The sequence below is a fragment of the Pseudophryne corroboree genome, chromosome 2 (genome assembly GCF_028390025.1).
Source record: "Pseudophryne corroboree isolate aPseCor3 chromosome 2, aPseCor3.hap2, whole genome shotgun sequence".
NCBI classification, from domain to species: domain Eukaryota; kingdom Metazoa; phylum Chordata; class Amphibia; order Anura; family Myobatrachidae; genus Pseudophryne; species Pseudophryne corroboree.
In genome coordinates, this window is record NC_086445.1 from 809,663,124 (window position 1) to 809,679,199 (window position 16,076).

A 16,076-nucleotide genomic window follows, 5' to 3' on the forward strand; every position below is an offset into this window, starting at 1 on the left:
GGCTTTGACCAGGGTAGGGATGACCTCTTCCGGAATGCCTTTTTCCTTTAGGATCCGGCGTTCAACCGCCATGCCGTCAAACGCAGCCGCGGTAAGTCTTGGAATAGACACGGTCCCTGCTGAAGCAGATCCCTTCTTAGAGGTAGAGGCCACGGATCTTCCGTGAGCATCTCCTGAAGTTCCGGGTACCAAGTCCTTCTTGGCCAGTCCGGAGCCACTAGTATCGTTCTTACTCCCCTTTGCCGTATAATTCTCAGTACCTTGGGTATGAGAGGCAGAGGAGGGAACACATACACTGACTGGTACACCCATGGTGTTACCAGAGCGTCCACAGCTATTGCCTGAGGATCTCTTGACCTGGCGCAATACCTGTCCAGTTTTTTGTTGAGGCGGGACGCCATCATGTCCACCATTGGTCTTTCCCAATGGACCACAATCATGTGGAAGACTTCTGGATGAAGTCCCCACTCTCCCGGGTGAAGATCGTGTCTGCTGAGGAAGTCTGCTTCCCAGTTGTCCACTCCCGGAATGAACACTGCCGACAGTGCTATCACATGATTTTCCGCCCAGCGAAGAATCCTTGCAGCTTCTGCCATTGCCCTCCTGCTTCTTGTGCCGCCCTGTCTGTTTACGTGGGCGACTGCCATGATGTTGTCCGACTGGATCAACACCGGCTGACCCTGAAGCAGAGGTTTTGCCAGGCTTAGAGCATTGTAGATTGCTCTTAGTTCCAGTATATTTATGTGAAGAGACGTTTCCAGGCTTGACCACACGCCCTGGAAGTTTCTTCCTTGTGTGACCGCTCCCCAGCCTCTCAGGCTGGCATCCGTGGTCACTAGGACCCAGTTCTGTATGCCGAATCTGCGGCCCTCCAACAGATGAGCACTCTGCAACCACCATAGCAGAGAGACCCTTGTCCTTGTCGACAATTATATCCGCTGATGCATCTGCAGATGCGATCCGGACCATTTGTCTAGCAGATCCCACTGAAAAATTCGTGCATGGAATCTGCCGAATGGAATCGCTTCGTAAGAAGCCACCATTTTTCCCAGGACTCTTGTGCATTGATGCACAGACACTGTCCCTGGTTTTAGGAGGTTCCTGACTAGTTCGGATAACTCCCTGGCTTTCTCCTCTGGAAGAAATACCTTTTTCTGAACAGTGTCCAGAATCATCCCTAGGAACAGCAGACGTGTCGTCGGGATCAGTTGGGATTTTGGAAAATTCAGAATCCACCCGTGCTGTTGGAGCACTACTTGAGTTAGTGCTACTCCGACCTCCAGCTGTTCTCTGGATCTTGCCCTTATCAGGAGATCGTCCAAGTAAGGGATAATTAATACGCCTTCTCTTCGAAGAAGGATCATCATTTCGGCCATCACCTTGGTAAAGACCCTGGGTGCCGTGGACAATCCAAACGGCAGCGTCTGAAACTGATAATGACAGTTTTGTACCACGAACCTGAGGAACCCTTGGTGTGAAGGGCAACCTGTTGTAGAAGGGGTACCTTGACTATCACCTGCTGAGAATACAGCTTGTGAATGGCTTCCAATACCGTCGCCCTGTCGGAGGGAGACGTTGGCAAAGCAGACTTTAGGAACCGGCGAGGGGGAGACTTCTCGAATTCCAACCTGTAACCCTGAGATACTACCTGCAGGATCCAGGGGTCCACCTGCGAGTGAGCCCACTGTGCGCTGAAATTCTTGAGGCGACCCCCCACCGCCCCTGAGTCCGCTTGTAAGGTCCCAGCGTCATGCTGAGGCCTTTGCAGAAGCCGGGGAGGACCTCTGCTCCTGGGAAGGGGCTGCTTGGTGCAGTCTCTTACCCTTTCCTTTGCCTCGGGGCAAATATGAATGTCCTTTTGCTCGCTTGTTCTTATAGGAACGAAAGGACTGCGGCTGAAAAGACTGCGTCTTTTTCTGTTGGGAGGGGACTTGAGGTAAAAAGGTGGACTTCCCGGCTGTTGCCGTGGCTACCAAATCCGATAGACCGACCCCAAATAATTCCTCCCCTTTATACGGTACTACTTCCATATGCCGTTTGGAATCCGCATCGCCTGACCACTGTCGTGTCCATAGACTTCTTCTGGCAGATATGGACATCGCACTTACTCTTGATGCCAGAGTGCAGATATCTCTCTGTGCATCTCGCATATAAAGGAATGCATCCTTTAATTGCTCTATAGTCAATAAAATACTGTCCCTATCCAGGGTATCAATATTTTCAGTCAGGGACTCCGACCAAGCCACCCCAGCACTGCACATCCAGGCTGAGGCGATTGCTGGTCGCAGTATAACACCAGTATGTGTGTATATACTTTTTAGAGTATTTTCCAGCCTCCTACCAGCTGGATCCTTGAGGGCGGCCGTATCAGGAGACGGTAACACCACTTGTTTAGATAAACGTGTGAGCGCCTTGTCCACCCTAGGGGGTGTTTCCCAGCGCGCCCTAACCTCTGGCGGGAAAGGGTATAATGCCAATAACTTCTTTGAAATTAGCAGTTTTTTATCAGGGGTAACCCACGCTTCATCACACACGTCATTCAATTCCTCTGATTCAGGAAAAACTACAGGTAGTTTTTTCAGACCCCACATAATACCCCTTTTTGTGGTACTTGCAGTATCAGAGATATGCAAAGCCTCCTTCATTGCCGTGATCATACAACGTGTGGCCCTACTGGAAAATACGTTAGTTTCTTCACCGTCGACACTAGATTCGGTGTCCGTGTCTGGGTCTGTGTCGACCGACTGAGGCAAAGGGCGTTTTACAGCCCCTGACGGTGTTTGAGACGCCTGTACAGGTGCTAATTGGTTTGTCGGCCGTCTCATGTCGTCAACCGACTTTTGCAGCGTGCTGACATTATCACGTAATTCCATAAATAAAGCCATCCATTCCGGTGTCGACTCCCTAGGGGGTGACATCACCATTACCGGCAATTGCTCCGCCTCCACACCAACATCGTCCTCATACATGTCGACACACACGTACCGACACACAGCAGACACACAGGGAATGCTCTGATAGAAGACAGGACCCCACTAGCCCTTTGGGGAGACAGAGGGAGAGTTTGCCAGCACACACCAAAGCGCTATAATTATATAGGAACAACCTTATATAAGTGTTGTTTCCTTATAGCTGCTTAAATATATATAATATCGCCAAAAAATGCCCCCCTCTCTGTTTTTTACCCTGTTTCTGTAGTGCAGTGCAGGGGAGAGCCTGGGAGCCTTCCTAGCAGCGGAGCTGTGTAGGAAAATGGCGCTGTGTGCTGAGGAGATAGGCCCCGCCCCCTATTCCGGCGGGCTCTTCTCCCGGTTTTTCTGAGACCTGGCAGGGGTGAAATACATCCATATAGCCTCAGGGACTATATGTGATGTATTCTTTTTAGCCAGAAAGGTAATCTCATTGCTGCCCAGGGCGCCCCTCCCAGCGCCCTGCACCCTCCGTGACCGCTGGTGTGAAGTGTGCCTGAGCGCAATGGCGCACAGCTGCAGTGCTGTGCGCTACCTCATGAAGACTGAAAAGCCTTCAGCCGCCGGTTTCTGGACCTCTTCTTACTTCGGCATCTGCAAGGGGGTCGGCGGCGCGGCTCCGGTGACCCATCCAGGCTGTACCTGTGATCGTCCCTCTGGAGCTAGTGTCCAGTAGCCTAAGAAGCAAATCCATCCTGCACGCAGGTGAGTTCACTCCTTCTCCCCTAGGTCCCTCGTTGCAGTGAGCCTGTTGCCAGCAGGACTCACTGAAAATAAGAAACCTATCAAAACTTTTACTCTAAGCAGCTCTTTATGAGAGCCACCTAGATTGCACCCTGCTCGGACGGGCACAAAAACCTAACTGAGGCTTGGAGGAGGGTCATAGGGGGAGGAGCCAGTACACACCACCTAGTGGTCAAACTTTTAAATTTTGTGCCCTGTCTCCTGCGGAGCCGCTATTCCCCATGGTCCTGACGGAGTCCCAGCATCCACTAGGACGTCAGAGAAAATAAGATTTTACTTACCGGTAAATCTATTTCTCGTACTCCGTAGTGGATGCTGGGCGCCCGTCCCAAGTGCGGACTTCTTCTGCAATGCTTGTATATAGTTATTGCTTCAATAAGGGTTATGTTATGGTTGCATCAGGGTTGGACCTGATGCTCTGTTGTTGTCATACTGTTGACTGGTTGTTATAAACTCATGTTATACGGTGTGACTGGTGTGGCTGGAATGAATCTTGCCCTGGATTACCAAAATCCTTTCCTTGTACTGTCAGCTCTTCTGGGCACAGTTTCTCTAACTGAGGTCTGGAGGAGGGGCATAGAGGGAGGAGCCGGAGCACACCAGAACCTAAATTCTTTCTTAAAGTGCCCATATCTCCTGCAGAGCCCGTCTATCCCCATGGTCCTTACGTAGTCCCCAGCATCCACTACGGACTACGAGAAATAGATTTACCGGTAAGTAAAATCTTATTTTTTGCAGCGCTGCGAACAGATAGTCACCGCCTATAGGGGAGTGTATTTTTGCTTTGCAAGCGTGCGATCATATGTGCAGCCGAGCACTACAAAAAAGTTTTGTGCAGTTTCTGAGTAGCTCAGAACTTACTCAGACGCTGCGATCACTTCAGCCTGTTTTTGTCCAGAATTGATGTCAGACACCCGCCCTGCAAACGCTTGGACACGCCTGCGTTTTTCTAAACACTCCCAGAAAACTGTCCGTTACCACCCACAAACGCCCTCTTCCTGTCAATCTCCTTGCAATCGGCTGTGCGAATGGATTCTTCGTTAAATCCATCGCAACGATCCGCTTTGTACCCGTACGATGCGCCTGCGCATTGCAGTGCATACACATGCGCAGCAGTGACCTGATCACAGCGCAGCGAAAAATCCTAGCGTGCGATCAAGTCGGAATGACCCCAGTAATCGGCTAGGAAAGTTTATGAAGGTTGTGTGGGCATAACCTGAAGAGGTGAGCTTTCAGGGAACACTTGAAAGGTGAGGAGAGTTTTATTGCGCGTGGGAGGGCATTCTACAGAGTGGGTGCAGCCTGAAGAAATTCCTACAATCGTGAATGTGAGCGAATAATGAGTGTGGATGAGAGACACAGAGCTTGAAATAAGCGAAGAGATGTACATTGGTGTGGTTTGGATAATGGCTTTGTATGTGAGTAAAAGTATTTTATATTGAATACTGAAGAATTCCGATAACCGATGTATGGACTGACAGAGTGGATCCACAGACGATGAATGTCTTGTGAGGAATATTAGCCTTGCAGCTGCATTCAGAATGGATTTTTAGTGGTGAGAGTCTCTTTTATTGAAAAATCAGTAGACTATTGCAATAATCAATGCGGAAGATAATGAGAGCATGTAAAGGAGTTTTTGCAGTGTCTTGTGTAAGGTATGGTCTTATTTTGGAATATGTTTTTTAGATGAATGTAGAAAAATTTAGAGATAGATTGAATGTGGGAAACAAAGGACAGTTCAGAGTCGAGGATGACACCTAGACAGCGAGCTTGTGGGGTAGGATTAATTGTCAGGTTGGTAACTACTATTGGCTTGTGGAAATATAATTAACTCTGTTTTGGAAATATTAAGTTTGTGGTGGTGAGATGACATCCCAGATGAAACAACAGATGGGCATTCAGTAACACGGCCCAATACAGATGGTGACAAGTCAGGGGAGGATAGGTAGATTTGAGTATCTTCTGCGTACAGAGGATACTGAAATCCAAAAGAGCTGATTAGTTTACCAAAAGATTAGGTATAGTTGAAGAAAAGCAGAGGGCCTAATACTGAGCCTTGCGGCACTCCAACTGAGAGAGGTAGCGAAGAGGAGGTGGATTCAGAGAAGCAAACACTGAAGGAGCAATACGATAGGGGGATGCAGGTAATTTGCCGGCCAGGATGCCGTTGCTGGTATACAGACGGTCGGCATCCCGACCGTCTGTAAGTCATACTGAACCAAGGATAGGAACCAAGAAAGGGTTGTGTCCTGAAGACCTAGGGATTGTAGTGTTTGTATGAGAAGAGAGTGGTCAACAATGTCAAAATAAGCAGAGAGATCTAGAAGAATAAGTTGTGAGTAATGGCCTTTGGATTTAGCAGTGACCATTTCATTCACTACTTTAGTCACTGCCGTCTCTGTGGAGTGTTGGGAACGAAAGCCTGATTGAAATGGGTGCAGTAATTTGTGTTGGCGAGTGTAGGCAAGTCTCTCAAGTAGATTAGAGGGGCATGGATGCTGAGTGATGGGATGGTAGTTTGAAAGAGAATTTGGGTTAGAATTTCGTTTTTTCAGAATGGGAGTAATTACTGCATGCCTGAATGGTGAAGGAGAGAGAGTGAGAAAAAATAAGAATTTACTCACCGGTAATTCTATTTCTCGTAGTCCATGCTGGGAACTCCGTAAGGACCATGGGGAATAGACGGGCTCCGCAGGAGACTGGGCACTCTAAAGAAAAGATTAGGTACTATCTGGTGTGCACTGGCTCCTCCCTCTATGCCCCTCCTCCAGACCTCAGTTAGGGAAACTGTGCCCGGAAGAGCTGACATTACAAGGAAAGGAAATTTTTAATCCAGGGTAAGACTCATACCAGCCACACCAATCACACCGTACAACTTGTGATAACCTTACCTAGTTAACAGTATGAACAACAACTGAGCCTCACTCAACGGATGGCTCATAACAATAACCCTTAGTTAAGCAATAACTATATACACGTATTGCAGAAAGACCGCACTTGGGACGGGCACCCAGCATCCACTACGGACTACGAGAAATAGAATTACCGGTGAGTAAATTCTTATTTTCTCTGACGTCCTAGTGGATGCTGGGCACTCCGTAAGGACCATGGGGATTATACCAAAGCTACCAAACGGTCGAGAGAGTGCGGATGACTCTGCAGCACCGAATGAGCAAACACAAGGTCCTCCTCAGCCAGGGTATCAAACTTGTAGAACTTTGCAAATGTGTTTGAACCCGACCAAGTAGCCGCTTGGCAAAGCTGTAAAGCCGAGACCCCTCAGGCAGCCGCCCAAGAAGAGCCCACCTTCCTTGTGGAATGGGCTTTCACCGATTTTGGATGCGGCAATCCAGCCGCAGAATGAGCCTGCTGAATCGTGCTACAGATCCAGCGAGCAATAGTTTGCTTTGAAGCAGGAGCACCCAGCTTGTTGGGTGCATGCAAGATAAACAGCGAGTCAGTCTTCCTGACTCCAGCCATTCTGGAAACATATATTTTCAAAGCCCTGACTACGTCCAGCAACTTGGAGTCCTCCAAATCCTGAGTAGCCGCAGGCACCACAATAGGTTGGTTCAAATTAAACGATGACACCACCTTTGGGAGAAATTGGGGACGAGTCCTCAATTCTGCCCTGTCCATATGGAAGATCAGATATGGGCTTTTACATGACAAAGCCGCCAACTCCGACACACGCCTAGCCGATGCTAAGGCCAACAGCATGACCACTTTCCACGTGAGATACTTTAGTTCCACGGTCTTAAGTGGCTCAAACCAGTGGGATTTCAGGAAATCCAACACAACGTTAAGATCCCAGGGTGCCACTGGTGGCACCAAAGGGGGCTGAATATGCAGCACTCCCTTAACAAATGTCTGAACCTCAGGCAGTGAAGCCAGTTCTCTTTGAAAGAAAAAGGATAGGGCCGAAATCTGGACCTTTATGGACCCCAATTTTAGGCCCATAGTCACCCCTGACTGTAGGAAGTGCAGGAAACGACCCAGTTGGAATTCCTCTGTAGGGGCCTTCCTGGCCTCACACCAAGCAACATACTTCCGCCATATACGGTGAGAATGCTTTGCTGTCACGTCCTTCCTAGCCTTTATCAGCGTAGGAATAACTTCATCCGGAATGCCTTTTTTCCGCTAGGATCCGGCGTTCAACCGCCATGCCGTCAAACGCAGCCGCGGTAAGTCTTGGAACAGACAGGGCCCTTGTTGCAGCAGGTCCTGTCTGAGAGGCAGAGGCCATGGGTCCTCTGTGCGCACTTCTTGCAGTTCCGGGTACCAAGTCCTTCTTGGCCAGTCCGGAACAATGAGTATTGTTCTTATTCCTCTCTTTCTTACTATTCTCAGTACTTTTGGTATGAGAGGAAGAGGACGAAACACATATACCGACTGGTACACCCACGGTGTCACTAGGGCGTCCACAGCTACCGCCTGAGGGTCCCTTGACCTGGCGCAATATCTTTTTAGCTTTTTGTTGAGGCGGGACGCCATCATGTCCACCTGTGGCAGTTCCCATGGGTTTGCAATCAGTTGGAAGACTTCTTGATGAAGTCCCCATTCTCCCGGGTGGAGGTCGTGTCTGCTGAGGAAGTCTGCTTCCCAGTTGTCAACTCCCGGAATGAACACTGCTGACAGTGCTTGCACGTGATTCTCCGCCCATCGCAGAATCTTTGTGGCTTCCGCCATTGCCATCCTGCTTCTTGTGCCGCCCTGGCGGTTTACATGAGCGACTGCCGTGATGTTGTCTGACTGAATCAGCACTGGCCGGTTTTGAAGCAGGGGCTCTGCTTGACTCAGGGCGTTGTAAATGGCCCTTAATTCCAGTATATTTATGTGTAGAGAAGTCTCCAGACTTGACCACAGCCCTTGGAAGCTTCTTCCCTGAGTGACTGCCCCCCATCCTCGGAGGCTTGCATCCGTGGTCACCAGGACCCAATCCTGAATGCCGAACCTGCGGCCCTCGAGAAGGTGAGCACTCTGCAGCCACCACAGAAGAGACACCCTGGCCCTCGGGGACAGGGTGATCAGCCGATGCATCTGAAGATGCGATCCGGACCACTTGTCCAACAGATTCCACTGAAAAATCCTCGCATGGGACCTGCCGAAGGGAATGGCTTCGTATGAAGCCACCATCTTTCCCAGGACTCGCGTGCAGTGATGCACCGATACCTGTCTTAGTTACAGGAGGTCCCTGACCAGAGATTCTAATTCCTGGGCTTTCTCCACCGGGAGAAACACCTTCTCCTATTCTGTGTCCAGAATCATGCCCAGGAAAAGCAGACGCGTCGTAGGAATCAGCTGTGACTTTGGAACATTCAGAATCCAGCCGTGCTGTAGTAACACTTCCTGAGAGAGTGCTACGCTGATCAACAACTGCTCCCTGGACCTCGCCTTTATGAGGAGATCGTCCAAGTACGGGATAATTATAACTCCCTTCTGCCGAAGGAGTATCATCATTTCGGCCATTACCTTGGTAAATATTCTCGGTGCCGTGGACAGGCCAAACGGCAACGTCTGGAATTGGTAATGACAGTCCTGTACCACAAATCTGAGGTAATCTTGGTGAGGTGGGTAAATGGGGACATGCAAGTAAGCATCTTTGATGTCCAGCGATACCATAAAATCCCCCTCTTCCAGGCTTGCAATAACCGCTCTGAGCGATTCCATTTTGAACTTGAATTTCTTTATATAAGTGTTCAAGGACTTTAAATTCAGAATGGGTCTCACCGAACCGTCCGGTTTCGGTACCACAAACATTGTGGAATAGTAACCCCTTCCCTGTTGAAGGAGGGGGACCCTGACAATCACTTGCTGGAGGTACAGCTTGTGAATTGCCGCCAGCACTACCTCCCTTTCCATGGGGGAAGCTGGCAAGGCTGATTTGAGGTAACGGCGGGGGGGAGTTGCTTCGAATTCCAGCTTGTATCCCCGAGATACAATTTGTATAGCCCAGAGATCCACCTGTGAGCGAACCCACTGGCTGCAGAAGTTTCGGAGACGGGCCCCCACCGCACCTGGCTCCGCCTGTGGAGCCCCAACGTCATGCGGTGGACTTAGTGGAAGCAGGGGAGGACTTTTGTTCCTGGGAACTGGCTGCATGGTGCAGCTTCTTACCTCTACCCCTGCCTCTGGCAAGAAAGGATGCGCCCCTGACCCTCTTGCCTTTTTGGGAACGAAAGGACTGCATTTGATAATACGGTGCTTTCTTAGGCTGTGAGGAAACCTGAGGCAAGAAAGTCGACTTTCCAGCTGTCGCTGTAGACACGAGGTCCGACAGACCGTCCCCAAACAATTCCTCACCCTTATAAGGCAAAACCGCCATGTGTTTTTTAGAATCAGCATCTCCTGTCCATTGCCGCGTCCATAAGACCCTCCTGGCAGAGATGGACATAGCATTAATTCTAGAGCCCAGCAGGCAAATGTCCCTCTGAGCATCCCGCATATATAAGACGACGTCTTTGATATGGCCCAGGGTTAGCAAAACAGTATCTCTGTCGAGGGAATCTATGTCGTCTAACAGAGTATCTGTCCACGCTGCTACAGCACTACACATCCAGGCTGAAGCAATAGCAGGTCTCAGTAAAGTACCAGAGTGTGTATACACTGACTTCAGGATAGCTTCCTGCTTTCTATCCGCAGGCTCCTTAAGGGCGGCCGTATCCTGAGACGGCAGGGCCACCTTTTTAGATAAGCGTGTCAGCGCCTTGTCCACCCTAGGGGATGTTTCCCAACGTAACCTGTCCGTTGGCGGGAAAGGGTACGCCATCAGTAACCTCTTAGAAATCACTAATTTCTTATCAGGGGAACTCCACGCTTCTTCACACAATTCATTTAATTCATCAGATGGGGGAAAAGTCACTGGTTGCTTTTTCTCCCCAAACATATAAACCCTCTTGGTATTAACAGGGTTACTCTCAGAAATGTGTAATACATCTTTCATTGCAATAATCATGAATCGGATGGCCCATCATCGTCGACACTGGAGTCGGCATCTGTGTCAACCATCTGAGATAGAGGGCGTTTATGAGCCCCTGACGGTTTCTGAGTCGCCTGGGCAGGCGCGGGCTGAGACCCCGGCTGTCCCAAGGCTGCAGCGTCATCAAACCTTTTATGTAAGGAGTTTACATTGTCATTTAAGACCTTCCACATATCCATCCAATCAGGTGTCGGCCCCGACGGGGGCGACACCACACTTATCTGCCCTTGCTCCGCCTCCACGTAACCTTCCTCATCAAACATGTCGACACAGCCGTACCGACACACACCGCACACACACAGGGAATGCTCAGACTGAGGACAGGACCCCACAAAGTCCTTTGTGGAGACAGAGAGAGAGTATGCCAGCACACACCACAGCGCTATATAACACAGGGATTTTCACTACTAATAAGTGATTTACCCAATAGCTGCGTTTTTTGTATTATTTGCCCCTAAATTTATTTACCACCCCTCTCTTTTTAACCCGTCTTGTACCTGGATACTGCAGGGGAGAGCCTGGGGAGCTGCTTCCAGGAGAAAAATGGCGCTGGTGTGCTGAGGAAGAAGGCCCCGCCCCCTCAGTGGCGGGCTTCTGTCCCGCTTTCCATGTAAAAAAATGGCGTTTTTTTTTTTACATATATACAGTGCTAGACTGTATATATGTATGTTTTTATGCCAAAGGTACTTCAATTGCAGCCCAGGGCGCCCCCCCCCCCCCAGCGCCCTGCACCCTACAGTGACCGGAGTGTGTAAGTGTGCTGGGAGCAATGGCGCACAGCTGCGGTGCTGTGCGCTACCTTAATGAAGACAGGAGTCTTCAGCCACCGATTTCGACGTCTTCAAGCTTCTGTTCTTCTGGCTCTGCAAGGGGGACGGCGGCGCGGCTCCGGGAACGGACGATCGAGGACAGGTGCCTGTGTTCAAACCCTCCCTCTGGAGCTAATGGTGTCCAGTAGCCTAAGAAGCACAAGCTAGCTGCAAGCAGGTAGGTTTGCTTCTCTCCCCTTAGTCCCACGTAGCAGTGAGTCTGTTGCCAGCAGAAGCTCACTGAAAATAAAAAACCTAATAAATACTTTCTTTACTAGTAAGCTCAGGAGAGCCCACTAGGAGCACCCAGCTCTGGCCGGGCACAGATTCTAACTGAGGTCTGGAGGAGCCAGTGCACACCAGATAGTACCTAATCTTTTCTTTAGAGTGCCCAGTCTCCTGCGGAGCCCGTCTATTCCCCATGGTCCTTACGGAGTTCCCAGCATCCACTAGGACGTCAGAGAAATTACAGATTTTAGTTGAGGTTGGAATTAAGCTGTACTTGTTTGCGAGAGTATAGGATCGAGAGGAGAGGTAGTAGAGAAGCAAGTTGAGAAAAATGTTGATACTTCATTTGTGGGATCAAATGAAGAGAAAGTGCCAAAGTTCAGGTAGGAAATTGAGCAGGTCATATGTATCAAAGCTTTGAGAGATATAAAGTACCAACCAGTCAGCTAATAACCGTCAGTTTACAGGCTGTGTTTGAAAAATGACTCTCTCCAAGCTTTGATACATATGCCCTAGAAGCATCTTGGAACTGCCCCTTCTGGCCAATACAATTTTGCAGAAAAGAGTAACCTAGATTGTAACAGAATCCACTTATCAGTCAGTGCTGGTCATTAATTTTGAGTCAGAGGTTAGTCACTCTTGTGGTGGAATCACTGTCTCCAATGTTTTTTTGAGTGTTTCAGAGACAATAGTCATGAGTGTTCGCTGTGTGTTTTGTTATGCACAATTTTATTACAAGCAGTTGTGTTATAATAACACTATACTATTGTTTGGAAATGTGGAGCTAATCCGTTGATCTTACCTTTCCTGCACAGACGATAGGAATGACGTTCGGGTTGTAAGATGTGCCAGGGATTTCTGGAAATGATCCATTTGGTGGAGGCTGTAATGGTGAAATTAAAAGTTAGCTCAATTTTCAGCCATGACAACATCTAGGCTATGAATGTTCACATAGGAGCTTGGCAATGGAGAGTCTCACCTGTGGTTTATATCCCAAAATTCGGTTAAGCTTTACAATCACACAAGGCCTGCCAACATTAAAGCCAAAGGTTGGATCTTGTAGGCCAGAGCAGTTCCCAAGCCATTCCCTCTTAAATGTACAGGATAATCTCTTGCCATCATTTGGACTTATTGGTCCTTGATCAAAGTAGGATGTAGGAGTCTCTGTAAAATGTTACTTTAGTTAGCAAGTTTTGTACATACGACAAATTCAGCGATCATGTGCCTGAGTGTCTGGATCTCAGGTGAATTCTGAGCTACAAAACAAGTTACAGCAACCATTATCTCTTGTACACAAGGTCCATCAAGAGTATGCCTTAGCTGCGAATTATCGTTATGCTCTGGATTGGATAGGTGGTGGTGACATTTTTGTTAACTCCTCTTCAGAACAAGCGTTCAACCCTAATAGCACCTTAGTGGCCCTATTGCATAAACCTCCTGCTCATATTCCTCTAGAAATTAAACATAATCCCCTAATTAGCACTCCGTGCTTTGCATGGCGTGTACTGCGGAAGAGGCATGGTCTCTCTGCTAACCAATCATTGTTTTTACCACTGCTTTATAATACAGATTTTCAGCATGGTGATTCGGATGGAGTGGAGTGTTTAGGTTATGGCATCTCCAGGGATTGAGTATGGTGTATCAATTTGTTAGAAAGGATTGCTCCTCTGTTTTGACTCTTTCCCAACTTAAAGACTGTTTTCCACATATACATTTCCCGCTATTCAATTTTTTTTCAGATCTGTAGTTATATCACTAAATTGTCTTGCTCTTTGTACCATACTTCCTTGATGTAAATAATTATACTAGGGGGACTCTAGACCTTTTGACCCTTAAAACTGGCATGGCTAAGTGGTCTGACACATTTCCAGATTTTCCTTTAAAAAAAAGTTCATTACAAGACAAAATAATGTTTTTAACAGTTGCTTTCTGCTTCCTATGCAGAAATGCAATTCAAACTGCTGCATAGGGCTGATTACACTCCTAGACTTCGATGTTTGACGGACATTTCTGATAATTCAAACTGTTTTAAATGTTCAGTTGTGGACGCAGATATAATTCACTGTATGTGGACATGTACTATATAGTACAAGCATTCTGGGTTGAGGTGCAATCATTTGTCACTGACAAACTTTGTATTCCTTTCGCGATACATTTGGCCTGGGCTTTATGGAATCAGTATCCTGGTACTACTCCTACCCCAATAGCTAAAGGCAACCGTCTCTTGCTGGCTCGAGTAGGTGCTGTGTCGATAAGACAATATTGTCTCAATGGATTAAGTCGGAACCTCTCTCTCTCTCTCTCTCTCTCGCTTATCTTTATTAGATGAATTATGCTGACTGCTCCTTTGATGTAGTATTTAAAGCACCAACATTTTTTGCAATATGGTTACCATACTTACCTTACCACCTTCCACTAAAGAGTGTGTACGGAAAGCGGCACAGTTAACTACTTGGTATAACACAGAGGTATTGGATAAGGGTATGCCCCCATTTTAGCGGAGAGGACTAAATTCTATTGCTAACTGCTATGATTGGCCTAATGTATTGTATACTCACTATTCTTTTGCATCTTGTCCATCTGTCTCTTCAAGCTATTATTCCTATACCACTACCCTTTTGTGAAAAAGCCATCAATACCTTATTTGGGATTTGCATGTTTTGTTGATGTCAAGTATAATGCTGTACTATGTCGCCTGTGACAGAATTACGATGCTCAAAACGTTATATACCAAAACAAATAATTCATAGGGGGTAACTTACTAAAGGTTGATTTTGATCGATTTAACGTTGATGTTGTACTTCTGGGGCCAAAACATGTTTAAAAATAAATTAAAAATCACCTATTAGCCCCTGAACCCCAACACTGATTGAGCTAGATTTTCATTCATTTTTAAATAAAATTAAAAAAAAAAAAAAAAAAAAAAATACAAAAAAAAAAATCAAAAAAAAAAAAAATCGACCTTTAGTCAATGTCTCCCATAGTGTATGCTGCAACATTCTGAGGAGTGAAGTTTTCTCTGCATATTCATGTCTACAAGCATACACCAAGTAGTGGTCACGGTTTGACAAGATGCCAAGTAGCGCTAGCTTTCACTGAAGGTCATTAAACATCTTGGAGGCATCCACAAGTTTATAATACCTTCAGTAACTCCTGGTAATATTCATCTAGAGGACGGTCTAGCCAACTTTACAATAAGGAGCATTTTACTTTGACAGTACCCGTAAAAGACTACGAAATCTTTATCTTTTGGTGTATTAGATACACAGAGTAACCCACAGTCCTATAACAAAAATACAATTTAATACGCACCTCCACAGTTTTTAAAAATCAGTGGGTCTGTTTGTTTGCTGCTGTTATACTTGTCCAGAAACTTAGAAATGCTGCTTACATATCCTTCATAGGTTGATGGGTCATTCAGTGAGTACGTGATCTCTGTTTTAATTGCTTTGGGCACCTGGGTCAGTCCTTGAATACAACAAGAAAAACAATAAATTTACATCGCTCAGTGAGAAAGATTCATTCGGCTTACACTGCAGCACTTTCAGATATTAAGCGTGTTACATATAAAATAAAAACAATACATGTACATTTTTAATGCTTAGCTTAATTAGGGTGTGTACACACGGTGAGATCCTTGCTATGCCCGATTTTCACTTGCGATTTCCCTTGAACTCCCCGGAGCCCAGATAGCACAGATTTTGACTAACTTTTCTTGAGATATGGACTATGTGTGCTTACGATTTTGGCTTATGTGAGATGTCATTGACATGTGAGATGAACTATATAGTACACCGATCTAGCAAGGATTGACTTGCCTGCACAGTCTATCTTTTCTTGAGATGCCGACCTGGCGGGACCGCGCATCGGGATCGCAAGGTGACTTTCACCTTGCGATCTGCACTAACTTTTCTTGCAATTTTGACTATATAGTCAAAATCTAAAGAAAAATTCTCACCATGTGTACACACCCTTAGTCACAGATTAGCAAAGCTTTAGTTAGTTGCACTTGTGCATATTGCCAAGAGTGTGGGGAACTAGTTTGCTTATGTACAGATTACATTTGGAAAAAAAAAAAACACAACATCTTTACAAGCATGACAAATACATCTGCTGAAGTCAACAGTCAAATCTTATAGTCTGAGACAAGACTGATCAAAGTCAATGGGCCGTATTCAATTAGCCTTGCGGTAATAAATGCAAATTTACTGTGAACTGCAGTAAATGCTCAAAAAGGCCTATTCAATTATCAGCGAAAATGGATTTGCGTTCATTTTACTGCAAATTTCAATTCACCAACTCTGAGCAGGTGAGAAACTTGGGGGCTAATCCTCTATTAGAAGTTAA

The 16,076-nt window shown here is 46.9% G+C and overlaps 1 protein-coding gene across 2 annotated transcripts in view; it reads right to left on the minus strand.

Moving 5' to 3' along the window:
- Window positions 1–16,076, minus strand: part of ATP1B1 (ATPase Na+/K+ transporting subunit beta 1) — a 45,303-nt gene that overhangs the window by 9,410 nt on the left and 19,817 nt on the right. For both annotated transcript variants that reach the window (XM_063955658.1, XM_063955659.1), the window contains exons 3-5: window positions 15,042–15,197; window positions 12,709–12,893; window positions 12,532–12,612 (exon numbers count right to left, since the gene is read on the minus strand). In XM_063955658.1, coding sequence (XP_063811728.1) covers window positions 12,532–12,612; window positions 12,709–12,893; window positions 15,042–15,197 — 422 coding nt within the window. The remainder of the gene's footprint in view (window positions 1–12,531; window positions 12,613–12,708; window positions 12,894–15,041; window positions 15,198–16,076) is intronic.